General features: G+C 44.0%; 1 protein-coding gene across 1 annotated transcript in view; it reads right to left on the bottom strand.

Annotated features, from left to right (window-relative positions):
• The window catches only part of EFHC2 (EF-hand domain containing 2), a 240,083-nt gene that overhangs the window by 117,232 nt on the left and 103,318 nt on the right, over window positions 1-19,533 (bottom strand). Inside the window, exon 4 of the mRNA XM_043459414.1 lies at window positions 1,905-2,128. Within this exon, the coding sequence (XP_043315349.1) occupies window positions 1,905-2,128 (224 nt within the window). The remainder of the gene's footprint in view (window positions 1-1,904; window positions 2,129-19,533) is intronic.

Raw genomic sequence — 19,533 nt, 5'->3', positions numbered from 1 at the left:
GATCTCTACTTTCATTGATTATCTTTAATATTTAAATGAAATTGTAAGATCTCTATTTTCACTGATAGAGAAAACTTTCTTTGGCATGATAGGGCCTCTAAGAAATCCATTATTGATTACATACCATGGGAGATCTTTTCAGTTCAAGTTAAATTGTTTAATTTTAACTTTACATTTCAAGGCAGCAAACACTGGAGAAGTAAATGCATTAAAGTCAATATAAAAGCCTCTTATTAAACTCCTAATTTTCCACAGACTTCTATATTTACTGAAGAGCTTTCTCCCTGAGGGAATAAATCTTAAAATGATTCTCTCAATCTGAAAGGAAATTATTTAAACATTTCTTGGCTGTTCTTGGTATTTATTCTTGATTCCTGGAACAGAAGATTTTTTTCCCTTATAAACCCCTATGAAATCATACTGTGTTCCTATGTATTTCATATTATGCATCATCACTCACAATCACTATCATATACCAGCTGTTAGTGAATGAGTGTGGACAGATGCAAAGGGTGATAAATCATACAGATTCATTTCTTTTGGTTTCTCTCTGCTGGTTCTAAAGACTTTTGTATTTATCCAGACTCTTACTTCCAGGGCATTTGGAAAAAAAACAGAAACGAATCCAAACCATTAATCTCCTTGCATGCCAATACACACAAGAATATTGCCACAAGGATTTCACCTTAGACATTCCAGGATCAACAATCTATATTTCTCAGGAGGGGTATATGTCTACAATATTAAAGGATAATTCTGGTGGGGCTAGGAGGCAGGAACAGATGAATGATCCTACATGCAGCTTTTAACAAGAGACCAAAGCAGAATCAAAGGAGATTTTTACTCTAAATTTTATGTTATCTTTCTGCAAAGAAATTAATTATAAGTTTTAGAAACAATAAAAATGAGACCAAACTAATCTATAGGAATAGAAATGAGAATAGTGCTTATCCCTGGGTGGGGGGAAGGACAGATTGGAAAAAGGCATGCAGGAACTTTCTAGGAGGATGGAAATGTTCTAGACTGTAATTTTGGGTGTGGATTACATGGGTGTATGCATTTGTTAAGACCCATCAAACTGTATATTTAATTTCTGTGTATTTCACTGTGCATGATCATACGTCAATAAAAAGAGAAACAAATGAGAATAATTAAAATCAGGATAAGAAGCAAGAGATTTGAGTTCAAGTCCTAGCAAGAAGACTAGTGAGGTAGGTGACCTTCCACATAACACCTGCCCTTTTGGGTATTCAGATTTTTCTATAAAACATAAAATCTGGGCCAAGGGCTCATTAAAAAATAAAAAAACTCTGGAAAGACTACAATAATACTACTAACACTGATTCTTTCCTCCCTACACTGGCTGGGATCAGGCTTTGCCAATAAGCATCCTGTTATCATGGGAGCACATCAAAATCATGGCCCTCCTCATTCCTGAACCTCTCTGCATCTGACGTCACCTTAAAGGAAGCTGGGAGTCTCAAGAAAGAAAAAGGTGTACCCAAAGCTTGGTTCAGTGTTTCAGGAGCAAAGATTTTCCCCAGAGTTAGGCAACTAAAATGGGAAAAGAAAAGCCAGGTAAGAGTGGGCCCAACTGTTTCAGTGTCAATGACTACAAAGCCAATCCCAGGCTCTTAGAAACCATCCCATATGGGCAGCTCATGAAGACTCCCCCTGCCTGGAAGGGCCACTCTCTGTAAAGAGAAGTGGGGCTGAGGGCAGAGAGTGAGTCTTTCCTGCACTGAAGCCAACCCCCAGCCTCCGTCCAGCCCAAAGGAAAAGAGGACAACTCCAGTGACCATGGCCCCCCAAGTCCTTTCACCTGTCAGAAGTACTGATACCATTCACTGATTCTGAACCGATTCTCATGTTGAAGACCAGAGCTCATGGATAAGTCAACTTACCTCTCTCCGTGTTTTCATGTAAGGATCTTCCGGACATTGTCTTGGGGGATTTAATTTGACTCCTATTTTCCTCAAGAAGCTTCTTGTGAATGCATCACAGTCATAAATCTTGAATGTTCGACCATAAAAGACAATGTCGGTGTTGACATTAAAATGATACACAGTATAAAACCGATCGTCATCAGGAGGTGGGAGAGAAATCCGATGACGTCGGATAAAAAGTCCTACAGTGTGAAATAAAACACAATTGTTTCATCATGTGGCTCACCAGCAAGAGATCAGAGCACATCTTTATAACAACCCTGAATGTTTTCTCACCATGGTGAAGTGGGCAAAGGACTGGCTCTTGGAGAAGTAGCATCAGAATGTTCAAACTCTAGGGATTCCAGAGGGAGCTGGGGCTCCTGAGATTCAGAGTAATTTGACCAGCCTTGTATGTTGTTAGAGTTGCCTAAGTGGTACTAGGGCTTACTCTATTATAAAGTAATCCCAGGTGGCACTAGTAATAAAGAACCTGCCTGCCAATGCAGGAGGCTTAAGAGACGCAGGTTTGATCCCTGAGTCGGGAAGATCCCCTGGAGGAGGGCATGGCAATCCACTCCAATATTCTTGCCTGGGGAATCCCATGGACAGAGAACCTGGCCACATACAGTTCATAGGGTTGCACAGACTCGGACACAACTGAAGCGACTTAGTGTGTGCACACAAAGACTACGGCAGGAGGGAAGGAGAAGGGAGTATAAACAGGGTGACCCAATGTGCCAGACACTGCCATCATGTTCTTCCCCAAAACAAGCATGCTCACTTTTTCACTCACAAGCACTCAATGTGAGCTAAACAAGGAACTAAGACCCCAAAGCAGCATACTCACAAAAATGCACTCTTGACTGAAGAAATAAAACTACTAAGCTTCACTGTGGTAGATGCCAACACCTTGATTTACAGCTTCCATAAGCACGGATGACTTTATGTTGCTTTGAAGCTTCTTGGAATCTTGTTCCTTCTACCAACCTCTTCTCCCTCCTCCTTTCTCTACAGCCTCTGTCCACATCCACCCAACCACTCCCACAAAGTGAGAGTTAGCACAGGCTTCATAGTACCTCCTACTTTCAACCCTATGATGCCCATTCACTTTTTTTCTTGAGAGTATGGACCCAGGGTCCCCGAGTACACCCAAATGGTAACTAGCCACTGGAGGTAAAAAAAAGGCTCCCTAACTAGATGAATGTATCAACTATACTACACCATAACCAGCCAACTTACCCTAACACTGCTGAAACCTGTTGGCAAGAATTATTTAGGGATTGAGATTTTATCCTGCTTGCTAGCTGACAAGTTAGCCTGCCACAATTTCAAGGATGTTGGTAGATAACATGAGATGCTTTGGTGACAGACAAAGGGCAGTTTATTACTCACAATAATAACAGTACCCAGAACATCAATATTTTGGTACCAGTTTTCTGAGCCCAGATTCCCAAAGACTGACACAACAAGGGCCAGGTAACTTCTGCACACACAGTGTGTTACACTATAGGACAGGAACCCTGAGCTCAGGGAAACTGAATCTTTTGTAATGGACAATAAGCATCCCTGCCTTTTGTCTCAGAGGGAGAGATTATCTTTATTAATGCATGCATGCTCAATGACTCAGTCGTGTTCAATTCTTTGTGACTGCATGGACTGTAGAATAATGGAACAGAGAACCCACCAGGTTTCTCTGTCCATGGGATTCTCCAGGCAAGAATACTGGAATAGGCTGCCATTTCCTTCTCCAGGGGATTCTACCACCCCAAGGAGCAAACCCGGGTCCCCTGTGTCTCCTGCATTGCAGGCAGATTCTTTACCATCTGAGCTACTGGAGAAGCCCCCTACCTTTACTAGACTGTACAGTAAACATGTCTGCCCTTTGTTCTGGAGGGAGACATCACCTCTGTTTTCCAAGGCCGTGAGTAAACTTGCCTTTTGCTCCAGAAGGAGAGACTACCTTTGTCTTCCAAAGCTGTGTGCTATATCAACATCCTTGAAAAGATAATCCAGAACAAAGAGCAGTCAGGGTCTCTGCTTGCAAGATTCACAGAAATGCAAGATAACCATGGAGAAATGTCTCTCAACATCTGTAAGCTGACTTAAGCCTGGGAATCTACTCTAGGAGCAAAGACAAAAGAAGAAAAGGCAAGCACAGCAAACTGAGGGTCTAACGGTTCGAGAAAAATTGGCTTGTGTAACCTGCACCATAATGGAGGCATTTTATTATAAAGATGTCAAGCAATCTTCTTCATATTTTCTGTAGCACTGAGAATAGTGCCTTTTCCCAAAGTCTAGAAATACTTAGAAATTATTCATTCCTTATTCATTAAAGAACATTTAATGAATGTCTTTATGTGCCAGGAACTGTGTTGAGCTCTGTTCCATTATTCTACTAATCATCTTTTCATTCTGTTGAGGGGAAATTAACTAAAATCATTTTCATCTTCTTTTCTTTGTAGCAATTTTTAATTACTTGCTACATTAAATTAAAATAATAAAACTGTAAAATTAGAACTGGCCTGGAATATTTTTAAATGTACTACATAAAAGATGATATAATTTTACTGCAAAAAATTACACTTCAATTAGTCCTTAATTCATGTGACTGAAAACAGTATGCAAATTATTTAATCATTCAAGATTAGACATTTAGAACAAATTGCATACTTGAACACCCTTATAAAAGCATGGGCATTCCAGGTACTTTCACGAACCATTATATATCTCTTTAAAAATACTTATATTTTTAAGTATAGCTGACAGCTTTTAAAATATATAAGATTTATTCAACAGCCAAGAGTTTCTTCAGGAATTCCATCTATCTTGCATGTGTACTTCATTATAGAAATTCAAATAAGCAAATTAGTGTGATTTCTCTTTAGTAAGACTTCAAATAGGAATCCTATATTTTTCTTTTTTTTCATTTATTTTTATTAGTTGGAGGCTAATTACAATATTGTAGTGGTTTTTGCCATACATTGACATGAATCAGCCATGGATTTACATGTATTCCCCATCCCGATCCCCCCCTCCCGCCTCCCTCTCCACCCGATCCCTCTGGGTCTTCCCAGTGCACCAGCCCCGAGCACTTGTCTCATGCATCCAACCTGGGCTGGTGATCTGTTTCACTATAGATAATATACATGTTTCGATGCTGTTCTCTTCGAAACATCCCACCCTCACCTTCTCCCACAGAGTCCCAAAGTCTGTTCTGTACATCTGTGTCTCTTTTTCTGTTTTGCATATAGGGTTATCATTACCATCTTTCTAAATTCCATATATATGCGTTAGTATACTGTATTGGTCTTTATCTTTCTGGCTTACTTCACTCTGTATAATGGGCTCCAGTTTCATCCATCTCATTAGAACTGATTCAAATGAATTCTTTTTAATGGCTGAGTAATATTCCATGGTGTATATGTACCACAGCTTCCTTATCCATTCGTCTGCTGATGGGCATCTAGGTTGCTTCCATGTCCTGGCTATTATAAACAGTGCTGCGATGAACATTGGGGTGCACGTGTCTCTTTTAGATCTGGTTTCCTCGGTGTGTATGCCCAGGAGTGGGATTGCTGGGTCATATGGCAGTTCTATTTCCAGTTTTTTAAGGAATCTCCACACTGTTCTCCATAGTGGCTGTACTAGTTTGCATTCCCACCAACAGTGTAAGAGGGTTCCCTTTTCTCCACACCCTCTCCAGCATTTATTGCTTGTAGACTTTTGGATAGCAGCCATCCTGACTGGCATGTAATGGTACCTTGTTGTGGTTTTGATTTGCATTTCTCTGATAATGAGTGATGTTGAGCATCTTTTCATGTGTTTGTTAGCTATCTGTATGTCTTCTTTGGAGAAATGTCTGTTTAGTTCTTTGGCCCATTTTTTGATTGGGTCATTTATTTTTCTGGAATTGAGCTGCAGGAGTTGCTTGTATATTTTTAAGATTAATCCTTTATCTGTTGCTTCGTTTGCTATTATTTTCTCCCATTCTGAGAGCTGTCTTTTCACCTTGCTTATAGTTTAAAACAGGAATCTTATATTTTTCAAAGTGGGAAGAACTGGCCCACCCACTAAACTTTTAAATAATAATCATTATAATCATCATCATAGCCCTAGGATATGCTTTCATATATTCTTCTCATTTAATCTTCAACAAGTGCATAATGCAGATAATGCATGAAACACAAATATTCAGTTTATGGATGAGGAAACTCAGGATGGTTAAGTGACATGCCCAAGGTTATGCACTCACAAATGGCAGAAAAGTATCTTGAACCTGGGTTTTTCAAGCCCAAAGTAAGCACCATTGCTCCACAGTCGGCACTGAATTGTATTTCACTGTACTACAGCCAAAAGTTACCTAAGTGGAAGAGAGGCGGGAATGTCTTAGGCAAAACAGGCTAGAAATGTGGAGAAGAGCAGCCAGCCACCGTGAAAGAGAAGAAGGAGCCACTCTTCCAAAAGAACAGCCTCTCTCTTCTCTAAGAGTTTGTTTCTGGAGAGGGCCCATTTGTCAGTGGCAACAATTCCCCCCTCCAGAGTCAATACCACCGCATCAGCTGTCCCTCCTTGCAGAGCCTGTGTATCTGCAACCTCCACACGCTTTCTTATGTTAGGTCCCTTACTCTTCTCCCTAGATGGTTCTTACAAGAAGCCAGGGGAGTTCCTTGTGGTAACAAGAGAGAATCCGGATCATTCATGGGTTGAAAAGAGAAGGCAGATCTAACACTAAACAAGAACATTCTAATAACAAGAAATCCAAGGTCACAATTCCATGTTAATCGAAAACTAACATGGGGCATTTGAAAGGTAGTTACACATGAGAGCTTTCACAATTAGTGGGATCTCTCAACTGTGTCCTTTGGGGACTGAAATTTCTATTTATTGGTATTTGTATGGTTATAGTCTTTCATGATAAATGGCAGAAACCACCAGTAGGTGGTTCTCCTGAATATCAAAGAAATATGCAGGATGCCATGTCTTCGGCACATGCTAAAGAGCACCTGAGATCATCAAGGTGTATAACATGACAAAATGGAAAGTGAAAAGTGTTAGTCACTCAGTTGTGTCTGACTCTTTGGGACCCCATGGAGAAACAACAACAAAAGTACTGTATCTGCCCTTGAAATTTTCAGATGTTTATTTTCTTAATTGGCCCATAAAGACAATTTGAGCAGATATCCAGGCATCAGGTGTCTGCTTTTCAGCTCTTCCTTATCTTCATATTTTACATCTCTTTCTTTTTAAAGGTCCTGCTCTCTGATTATATTCTACAAGCTTTAACTTTCTAACATTTCCCTGTAGTTTAGATCAAAATGATGATATATTCATTTATGTTTAATGTGTTTTCATTTCGTTCAGTTGGTAATTGCTTTAGATCTTTGCTCATACTACTAAATTTAGTTTTTAGGAATTCACCTTCAAGAATTAAGACTCCAATCTCTTACCTCTAACTTAAGTGTGTTTAGTTCATTTTAGTAACACTACAGACTTAAGGCACATCCAAGTCTAGAGGCAGGTATTTCTTATGTTAATGAATATACAGGTGGAATTGCCACTTGTCATGTCTGGCTCAGCTGGTAAAGAATCTGCCCACAATGAGGGAGATCTGGGTTCAATCCCTAGGTTGGGAAGATCCCCTAGAGAAGGGAAAGGCTACCCACTCCAGTATTCTGCCCTGGAGAATTCCATGGACAAGATAATCCATGGGATGGCAAAGAGTCAGACACAATTGAGCGACTTTCACTTTTCATGTCTACTAAAGTTTATATCCTAAAAATACTAAGACCACTCATTGTGATCAGAAATGACAGAGTATCTTTTCCTCTTTTGTTCACTCCTTCACTAAAATTAGCATTCCATTTTTAATTTTATAAAACATCATCTTTATGGAGTTTGATTTCATGGGAATAACTTTTTAAATATAGTTGGCCTGATACTTAGTCTTACAGCAAAAGAATAAAAATTTTTGAATTCTGTATCTCTGATCATAATCCTATGCATCTCCCCCTAGCCACTGAATAAGCCCCAAACGATGGCATGTTGGGTGTTCTGTCCTCTTGCGTTACCACCTTCTTGCCTAGTTTTCCTCACACATTCTATATCTGCTCCCAAATACCTCCCAACTCCTCTCTTCACCAGGGCTTCCCCGGTGGCTCAGATGGTAAATAATTTGCCTGCAATGCAGGGGACATGGGTTCGATCCCTAGGTCAGGAATATCCCCTAGAGAAGGCAATGGCTACCCACTCCAGTATTCTTGCCTGGAGAACTCCATGTAGCTGGCAGGCTACAGTCTACGGGATCACAAAGAGTTGGCCACACTGAGTGACTAACACTGTCCTCACCACTCTCCTACCTCTTCACCTCATGCTGTTCCTACTGACTAACATGCCTTCCTCTTCTATCTTCATCTAGAGAAACTTTTGAGGTACTACTCAAATGCCTTATCCTCTAATGGATACTGGTGTTTCCACCTCTGACTCCTCAAAGTACCTCATATAATTCATGATGCCTGCATTGTGCTATCATTGTCTATCACTTTTCCTTTCCTTTTTCACTCCCTCCTTTTCTTTCTTCCTTTCTTCAACAAACTTACTGAACAACCATCATGTACCAAGCACCTATCTTCACAGACCAATGACTTACCTCCACTCCTAAATTTTACTCAGCTCCATTTAGTGACAATTCCCTCCCCAAGGTCTACCCCCTGGGGCTGCCAGATTAAGCAAATTGAAAAAAATGAGATGCCTGGTTAAACTTGAATTTCAGATAAATAATGAATAATTTTTAGTATAGGTATGTCCCACACAGTAATGGGGGGGAAGGGGCATAGTTATACTAAGAACTTCAAATTTAACCAGGTATCCTGTATTTTATTTGGCAACCTCATGGGATGTATATTTAGATATAGCATATGCCCAGTATAAATAAATGCCTTCTATTTTGTGATTACATTTGCCTGATTCAAGTAGATCATGTTAAAGTATAAAATGTAAATATATATAGTATACATTATAGTACATCTATACTCTATATAGAGATATATATGTATGAAATACTACCCCATTGAGGAACCAATATAAATCACTAGTGGAGATCAATATTCTTAACCAAGGATGCACTGAGAATCAAGTAGAAGTTATTCCTTGACCCCAGGCCTATCAAATCAGAAATTCTGGGGATGGATCAGGAGATTCTGATGATGGCACTCCAGTGAGAACTGGTACAGACCCTACCAGAAACTCAGGGCATATTTCTAATGGTTATCCTTTCCTTACACTAGATTAGTTTAGACTTGGCAGCATCTGACAAATAATTGTCCTGTTAGACAATCAGAGGTAAAACTATTGGGATTAACCTCTGACATTCTTGGTTTGGTGTCACATTGTTTCAACTGTACTCCAGCATAACAGCAACAAATTCTGCAAATATAATGTATCTACCCAAAAGAGAATGATGCCCTGGCAAGGAATGAAAGCAAGTCTTGATGTGCCTCAGTGACTTGACTTTTCACACACATCGCTTTGCCAACAAGGATTTGTGAATATGTTGTTCTGATGAAGAGCTTCACAAAATTGAATGCCTACTTTGGCACCGTGCTAAGGGATGCCTCTTTTATTTCTGGCTTATTTCAAACTCCCCTCTCCTTAAAAAAATTACATGATAAGAGAGGCAGCTAGGAAAACTTCCCCAAAATGGGGAAGGAAATAGCCACCCAAGTCCAAGAAACCCAGAGAGTCCCAAACAGGATAAACCCAAGGTGAAACACCCCAAGACACATATTAGTCAAATTAACAAAGATCAAACACAAAGAACAAATATTAAAAGCAGCAAGGGAGAAACAACAAATAACACAAAAGGGGATTCCCATAAGGATAATAGCTGATCTTTCAATAGAAACTCTTCAGACCAGAAGGGAATGGCAAGACATACTTAAAGTTATGAAAGAGAATAACCTACAACCCAGATTACTGTACCCAGCAAGGATTTCATTCAGATACGAAGGAGAATTTAAAAGCTTTACAGACAAGCAAAAGCTGAGAGAATTCAGCACCACCAAACCAGCTCTTCAACAAATGCTAAAGCATCTTCTCTAGACAGGAAACAAAGAAAGGTTGTATGAACGTTAACCCAAAACAACAAAGCAAATGGCAACGGGACCATTCTTATCAATAATTACCTTAAATGTAAATGGGTTGAATGCCCCAACCAAAAGACAAAGATTGGCTGAATGGATACAAAAGCAAGACGCCTATATATGCTGTCTACAAGAGACCCACCTCAAAACAAGAGACACATACAGACTGAAATTGAAGGGCTGGAAAAAAATATTCCATGCAAACGGAGACCAAAAGAAAGCAGGAGTCGCAATACTTATATCAGATAAAATAGACTTCAAAATAAAGGCTGTGAAAAGAGACAAAGAAGGACACTACATAATGATCAAAGGATCAAGCCAAGAAGAAGATATAACAATTATAAATATATATGCACCCAACATAGGAGCACCGCAATATGTAAGGCAAATGCTAACAAGAATGAAGGGGGAAATTAACAATAACACAATAACAGTGGGAGACTTTAATACCCCACTCACATCTATGGACAGATCAACTAAACAGAAAATTAACAAGGAAACACAAACTTTAAATGACACAATGGTCCAGCTAGACCTAATTGATATCTATAGGGCATTTCACCCCAAAACAATCAATTTCACCTTTTTCTCAAGTGCACACGGAACCTTCTCCAGAATAGATCACATCCTGGGCCATAAATCTAGCCTTGGTAAATTCTAAAAATTGAAACCATTCCAGTCATCTTTCTGACCACAATGCAGTAAGATTAGATCTCAATTACAGGAAAAAAAAACTATTAAAATTTCCAACATATGGAGAAAAAAAACATGCTTCTGAATAACAAACAAATCATAGAAGAAATCAAAATATGCATAGAAACAAATGAAAATGAAAACACAACAACCCAAAACCTATGGGACACTGTAAAAGCAGTGCTAAGGGGAAGGTTCATAGCAATACAGGCTTACCTCAAGAAACAAGAAAAAAGTCAAATAAATAACCTAACTCTATACCTAAAGCAACTAGAGAAGGAAGAAATGAAGAACCCCAGGGTTAGTAGAAGGAAAGAAATCTTAAAAATTAGGGCAGAAATAAATGCAAAAGAAACAAAAGAGACCATAGCAAAAATCAACAAAGCTAAAAGTTGGTTTTTTGAAAAGGTAAATAAAATTGACAAGCCGTCAATTTTATGATGACAAGACTCATTAAGAAACAAAGGGAGAAGAACCAAATCAACAAAATTAGAAATGAAAATGGAGAGATCACAACAGACAACTCTGAAATACAAAGGATCATAAGAGACTACTACCAGCAGCTCTATGCCAATAAAATGGACAACTTGGATGAAATGGATAAATTCTTAGAAAAGTATAACTTTCCAAAACTGAACCAGGAAGAAATAGAAGATCTTAACAGAGCCATCACAAGCAAGGAAATCAAAACTGTAATCAGAAATCTTCCAGCAAACAAAAGCCCAGGACCTGATGGCTTCACAGCTGATTTCTACCAAAAATTTAGAGAGGAGCTAACACCTATCTTACTCAAACTCTTCCAGAAAATTGCAGAAGAAGGCAAACTTCCAAACTCATTCTATGAGGCCACCATCACCCTAATTCCAAAACCAGACAAAGATGCCACAAAAAAAGAAAACTACAGGCCAATATCACTGATGAACATAGATGCAAAATCCTTAACAAAATTCTAGCAAACAGAATCCAACAACATATTAAAAAAATCATACACCACGACCAAGTGGGCTTTATCCCAGGAATGCAAGGATTCTTTAATATCCGCAAATCAATCAATGTAATACACCACATTAACAAATTGAAAGATAAAAACCATATGATTATCTCAATAGATGCAGAGAAAGCCTTTGACAAAATTCAACATCCTTTTATGATTAAAACTCTCCAGAAAGCAGGAATAGAAGGAACATACCTCAACATAATAAAAGCTATATATGACAAACCCACAGCAAACATTATCCTCAATGGTGAAAAATTGAAAGCATTTCCCTTAAAGTCAGGAACAAGACAAGGGTGTCCACTCTCACCACTACTATTCAACACAGTTTTGGAAGTGTTGGCCACAGCAATCAGAGCAGAAAAAGAAATAAAAGGAATCCAGATAGGAAAAGAAGAAGTAAAACTCTCCCTGTTTGCAGATGACATGATCTTCTACATAGAAAACCCTAAAGACTCTACCAGGAAATTACTACAGCTAATCAGTGAATACAGTAATGTTGCAGGATATAAAATTAACACACAGAAATCCCTTGCATTCCTATATGCTAACAATGAGAAAACAGAAAGAGAAATTAAGGAAACAATACCATTCACCACTGCAACAAAAAGAATAAAATACTTAGGAGTATATCTACCTAAAGAAACAAAAGGCCTATATATAGAAAACTATAAAACACTGATGAAAGAAATCAAAGACGACACAAACAGATGGAGAAATATATCGTGTTCATGGATTGGAAGACTCAATATTGTCAAAATGGCTATTCTACCCAAAGTAATCTATAGATTCAATGCAATCCCTATCAAGCTACCAACGGTATTTTTCACAGAACTAGAACAAATAATTTCACAATTTGTATGGAAATACAAAAAACCTCGAATAGCCAAGTAATCTTGAGAAAGAAGAATGGAACTGGAGGAATCAACCTGCCTGACTTCAGACTCTACTACAAAGCCAACAGTCATCAAGACAGTGTGGTACTGGCACAAAGACAGAAATATAGATCAATGGAACAGAATAGAAAGCCCAGAGATAAATCCACGAACCTATGGACACCTTATCTTTGACAAAGGAGGCAAGGATATACAATGGAAAAAAGACAACCTCTTTAACAAGTGGTGCTGGGAAAACTGGTCAACCACTTGTAAAAGAATGAAACTAGAACACTTTCTAACACCATACACAAAAATAAACTCAAAATGGATTAAAGATCTAAATGTAAGACCAGAAACTATAAAACTCCTAGAGGAGAACATAGGCAAAACACTCTCCGACATAAATCACAGCAGGATCCTCATTGACCCACCTCCCAGAATATTGGGAAAAAAAGCAAAAATAAACAAATTGGACCTAATGAAACTTAAAAGCTTTTGCACAACAAAGGAAACTGTAAGTAAGGTGAAAAGACAGCCCTCAGATTGGGAGAAAATAAAAGCAAATGAAGCAACAGACAAAGGATTAATCTCAAAAATATACAAGCAACACCTGAAGCTCAATTCCAGAAAAATAAATGACCCAATCAAAAAATGGGCCAAAGATCTAAACAGACATTTCTCCAAAGAAGACATACAGATGGCTAACAAACACATGAAAAGATGCTCAACATCACTCATTATCAGAGAAATGCACATCAAAACCACAATGAGGTACCATTACATGCCAGAATGGCTGCTATCCAAAAGTCTACAAGCAATACATGTTGGAGAGGGTGTGGAGCAAAGGGAACCCTCTTACACTGTTGGTGGGAATGCAAATTAGTACAGCTGCTATGGAAAACAGTGTGGAGATTTTTTAAAAAACTGTAAATAGAACTGCCATATGACCCAGCAATCCCACTTCTGGGCATACACACTGAGGAAACCAGATCTGAAAGAGACACGTGCACCCCAGTGTTCATTGCAGCACTGTTTATAATAGCCAGGACATGGAAGCAACCTAGATGCCCATCAGCAGACGAATGGATAAGGAAGCTGTGGTACATATACGCCATGGAATATTACTCAGCCATGAAAAAGAATTCATTTTAATCAGTTCTAATGCGATGGATGAAACTGGAACCCATTATACAGAGTGAAGTAAGCCAGAAAGATAAAGAACATTACAGCATACTAACACATATAAATGGAATTTAGAAAGATGGTAATGATAACCCTATATGCAAAACAGAAAAAGAGACACAGAAGTACAGAACAGACTTTTGAACTCTGTGGGAGAAGGTGAGGGTGGGATGTTTCGAAAGAACAGCATATATATATCTATTAGTGAAACAGATTCACCAGCCCAGGTGGGATGCATGAGACAAGTGCTTGGGCCTGGTGCACTGGGAAGACCCAGAGGAATCGGGTGGAGAGGGAGGTGGGAGGGGGAATCGGGATGGGGAATACATGTAACCCCATGGCTGATTCATGTCAATGTATGACGAAACCCACTGAAATGTTGTGAAGTAATTAGCCTTCAACTAATAAAAAAAAGAAAAGAAAAGAAAAAACCACTTTGTAAAAAAAAAGATAGCCCGAATGTAGTTTCCTTCGTGCCCTTTGACCTTTGACATCTGCCCACTGCTGCTGCGTCTGAGGCTCCATAGCAGGTCTCCTGGGCGCCCCCAGTGTTTGCTTGAGATTCTCTTCCTGCTTCTTTCTCAGTTCTGCTTATGACCCTGGGCTACACTATTCTCAGCACTCAGTTGGAACCAGTGCTGCCTCCATGTAGCGCTTGTCTCTGAGGAGTGCCATCCCTCTTAGCTAACCTGACCAGCTGTACCTGGACTTCATTAGTTGCCCGTGGTCCCCTAAGGGCAGATCATGAAGGATGCTCCTTCTCTAGAGGCCACGGTGGGGCAGAGCAGAGGGAGCTGAGGGCCATGCGTGTAAACCAGGGGCACTTGGGCCCTCCCAGGTCTGTGACTTCTGTTGCCATCCGTGTCCTGGGATGCGGGAGTAGGCAGCTGGCCCTGGCCACGAGGTCCTCACTTCCATCCCTCTTTGCCTCAGGCTTGGGTATGATGACATGGGCCCCCTGGGTCTCCTCGGTGTCTACCATATGTCATCCTTGGAGCCTCTGCTGGGCTCTCCATGCGGCAGGTTCCCGTGGAGGGCAAGCCACTTCCCAGCACGTGCCCTGGCCCACATGCCTGCCACACGTGTTCCTGCCCGCCAGTCCCAGCCCAGATGGTCTCTGCCAGGTCAGCTCAACTGCCTCCCTCACATCTCAGCAGCTGCTAGGACAGGGCCATGCAGGAACCCAGCTGGCCAGGGTGTTTCCAAGCCTGGGAGCAGCTGGGATGCTTGGCGACACCAGAGGTGTGGTGGGGGTGGTTCCTGTCATGGAGACCTAGTGCCTCTATTTATACACATGTAGGGCCGGGTTGACTGGGGCTCAGAGGACAGGGAGCTGGTAGAGAGGAGCCAAGGACAGGAGAGCCCCACTGCTGCTTCTAAGTTGCTTCAGTCGTGTCCGACTCTGTGCGACCCCTTAGACGGCAACCCACCAGACTCCTCTGTCCCTGGGATTCTCCAGGCAAGAATACTGGAGTGGGTTGCCATTTCCTTTTCCAATTCATGCATGCATGCTAAGTCACTTCAGTCGTGTCCGATTCTGTGCGACCCCATGGACAGCAGCCCACCAGGCTCCTCTGACCACGGGATTCTCTAGGTAGGAATAGTGGAGTGAGTTGCCATTTCCTTCTCCAAGAGCCCCACTGGGTCAGCTTTAATCCCACAGTCTCACACGAAGTCCAACTCAGTCCCCTCCCCTGTGCCTGCTCCCCATGCGTACAGCATCTTGGGCAGAGAGGCCTTGGTGAGTCTTTCTGGTCTCTCCCCTCCTCTCTGCTGCATTGGGTGCCTGTGCTACTGGGAAGCCTCATGATGAATAAGAGCAGAGTCACCCAGGGTAGGGCTCCAGGTGCTGGAGCATCGAAGTCGTCCTAGAAGGCTTTGAAAGCACCAGAGGCCGCCTGGGGCTGTCCCACCCTGGCCTGTTCTGCTCTTTGACTAAGGTGTTTAGATACTTCCTGTCCGCAGCAGCCATCACAGAGCCTGGTGCACAGTGGATGCTTACCCAGCCCGGGTCCTGGCATGTGGCAAGTGCTCAACCAGTGTGGGCTTGACACATCCTGGGAGCTCAGCAAGCACAGGGCTTGGCATGCACCGGGCCCTCCCTTGGTAGAAGGCTTGTCACTTATCAGGCATTCTCCTGGCATGAGTCCTGGCGCGTGACCAGTGCTCACCCAGTGTGACACGGCACACACTGGGCGCTCGCCCAGCACAGTGCCAGGCGCGCAGTGCGTGCTCACCCTGCTCAGGGCTGACCATATTCTGGGTCCTCACCTGGCCCAGAATTTGGCATACATGGGGCACTCCTCTCGTGCAGGACCCAGCAAACCACCAGGGCTCCCTGGCATGGGGCTGGCACACAGTGAGTCTCTCCAAGCACTGGACTTGGCACACACTGGGTGCCTTCCTAGTGTGGTTTGACACACGGTAGGTCTTCTCCTATCTTAGGCACCAACACACAGTGGGCACACTCCTTAGATGACAAGGACTAGCACAGAGGAGCTGCCGTCCTAGCCAGGCCAGCCTGCCTGCACGATGACTGGATGACCCTAGATTCACAACTAAGCCTCCCCAGTGAAATGGGCAGTATCTAGATCCAGAGGAAAAGGCCCAGCCTCCTCAGGCTTCCTCTCTGGACCTAGGACCTACCCTCCATTCCACTTGGCCTCCCTCCACATCCTGGCCTCCTTGGAGCCCACCGACTCAGCTCTGCGGCCTCCCCTCCCCTCGCACAGCTTCCTGGCAGCCCCACCACCCCAGCACATTGCAGTCCTGCCTCAGGGGGACCTTCCCTCGGAGTCACAGGTTGCAAACAAAGCCCCTCGACTCCTTGGCCCTCTGGAGGAATGCCGCCTCTTCTTCAGAAAAGTCAGAGATGGGCTTGGGGGAGCCGGCCTCCCTCAGCGGGACTAGAGGAGCTGGATACCACTAATGAGGCCTCATTATGGCCAGGACCCAGCAGGGCTGCTGCCGCCTGCTGTCCCCATGGCCAGAGCCAGAGAAAGCTGTCCAGCCAGGGCTGCCTGTTCTGGGCACCCGGCCCAGGCCAGGGCAGCCAAAGCCCAGAGCCCACCCTGGGTGGAAGTGAGCATTTGGGCATCATGGGTGACTGGGCCTTCCTGGAGCCAGTGGACCAGCCAGGAGCTAGGCCCTCAGTCTGGCCTCGCGGAAGACAGCAGAGTGTGTCTGGGGACCCAGCTGCATGAGGCTGGCCTGGAAGCAGCTCAGTTGCTAGGGTCTGAGGCCATTCTCTTGGGAGACTTGCTTGAGCCAAGATCACTCCCCATCTTCCCTCCCCAAATGGGCATAGTAGCATACCGATGTCAAGAGGCTGTTGGGAGGATTAAATGAGTTAATATATATCAATATGAAGTGTTTAGGACAGCATCTGGCTCACAGTAAGCACTTCATATATATGATCTATTACTATTATTTATAATGCTTACTAGCTTCAAAGATGAGTAGATATGATCCCTATTTTCGAGATACAGAAACTGAGACCAGACAAGTAAAGTAACTTGCCTAAGGAGATACATGGAGGGAGATCCACCAGAGCTAGGCTGGAACCCAGCTCTGTCTGACTAAAGACTTTCCCTTTAAACATAATGATGTGGGGACTCCCCTGGTCGTCCAGGGGCTAGGAGACCAGCTGGCAGTGCAGGGGTCATGGGCTCAATGCCGCTGGTCAGAGAACTGAGGCACCAAATACCGTGGAGCAGCTAAGCTGTTGCACCACAACTAAAAAGCCTATGCGCTGCAACTTAGACCCAACGCAGCCCAATAAATATTTTAAAAATAATAATAACAGAAAAGGTTAAAATAAAATGCCATGTTCCCATTGGGGTCAGCACACTTACCAAACTCACAGGGGAGCTGTCCTTTACATCAGAATTCATGCTTGATCTTAGGTTACTAAGATCCTACGTAGTACCAGACCCTTTGCCCACCCATCAGTTTCCCAAAACTGGAAGCTGTGTCTTCCCAGCACCAGGACACTCGTGCCCGCCTTCCTGGTCACTGGTTTGTGGTGTCTCAGCACCCACTGGAGACTGAGCAGTGAGTGTGGCCTCAGAGAAGAAGCATTGAGGGTCAGAGTGACACTCTACGCAGACCGCTCAGCACTGTCTCTCCGAGGGACCTCCTCAGGTTCAGCTGACGCAGTGCTCATCCTCAGGGGTCCGTGTTCTGCAGCTGCCCTCTCGGCTAATGCTATCTTTCTTCAGACAGGTGAGAGCGCAGTTCAGCAGGCCACCACTCTTTTGCACAGTCAGTCCCGTTCTTCTGTGAGGACACATCTACCGTCTTGGCTGGCTGGAGATCCCCAAGTCCAGGGGGATTGCTCAGGGCCCATCACCCTCGGCCCTCAGCACTCTGCGGAGTCTGAATGCTCTGGGAGTGCCCTGTGGCTCCATCCCCTTCTCCCTGCCCCTTCACCCTCTCTGGGGCCCAGTGGTACCCAGCCTTGTGACCAGGGGCACACCTGGTGCCAGGCCTGTCTGCTCAGAAGCATCTGGGCCCAGCCCCCACTCTAGAATGGGAAGGAGCCGCCCTCTGTCTGTCCTGGGCCCGCTCTGCCTCACCTGTGGTTGTGAGTGTATGTGTCGTTTGTTCCCATCACTTGCTGGGAACGAGGGAGAAACACAACAAGCCCCCCGCCTCACTCCAGCTGTGGTGTACCCGCGCTGGGGGACATGGGGACAGCTGGAGCGGGAGGGCCAGGGAGAGGGAGGCAGAGCTTCAGGAGGAGATGAGGTAAAGTAACGGATGCTGCCCAGCAGGCAGTGGAAGAGGCAGGGGATGCATCAGTGTCGCCTGGAGCTGGCGGAGGTGTGAGTGAGTGGAGACGCACGCACTCCACTCCAAGTGTTCACCCCAGGATGGCGGCGGCTCATGGACCTGCAGACCCCTCTTCGCCAGAACAGATCAGTCTTTTTCCAGGAGATCGAGCCCCCTCTGTGGTGCCAGGCAGACTGGGAGGCAGGACTGGGGGTGGGGAGAGGGGCTGAGTGGTCTGTGCCAGGGAGGGGCAGGCACAGCAGCCAGAGAGACAAACACCCGCAAAGGTGACGCAGAAAGTTGCAACTGCGCAAAGGAGCAGGAAGAGTTGGCTGTGTGGCGGGGGCGCGGGGGAGGAGAATGGGGGTGTGGGCCCCCCGCCCAAGGACCTGCAGAGAATCTGTTCTGTGCATCCAAGCTGCATTGTCCTAGCTCCCGGGGAGACAGGCCGGAGGTGCCCAGGACTTGTACTAATCAATTCAGCCCCATTGTCGGTGCCATGCAGTTACTCCTATGGGGAGAGTGGGTGAGGGGGCAGGGGGACTTGGTACAGGGGCTGCGTGGGGAGAATGGGGGAGGGGGCGGGTGAGCGTCTCAGCCGGGAGGTGACAGACCCTGCGGAATGGTCACCAGTGTCCAGGATGAGGGCCTGGGTGGGGTGGGCACCACCAGTGTGCCCTCATCCCTGGAAGCCGGGTATCGGCGGGGATGGCAGGCGCAATGTGGCTGATGGCAGTGAGGGAGAGGGGACTGGGACCTTCTTTCTCTGCAGTGCATCCTGACTTGACCTCCAGAAGGCAAGAGAAGGCATGTCCTCTGGGGAGACCTGGGTTGGGTTTGGGAGTAGCATTATGCAGGGCTGCCCTCCACCCTCAGGACTGCCAGGGTCAGCAACCAAAGCCACTTCCAAAGTGCCAGCCTGCTGCCAGCCGACTGGGGCAGAGGCT

Source organism: Cervus canadensis, chromosome X (genome assembly GCF_019320065.1).
Source record: "Cervus canadensis isolate Bull #8, Minnesota chromosome X, ASM1932006v1, whole genome shotgun sequence".
Lineage (NCBI taxonomy): Eukaryota > Metazoa > Chordata > Mammalia > Artiodactyla > Cervidae > Cervus > Cervus canadensis.
This window is presented reverse-complemented; position numbering and strand designations above follow the sequence as displayed.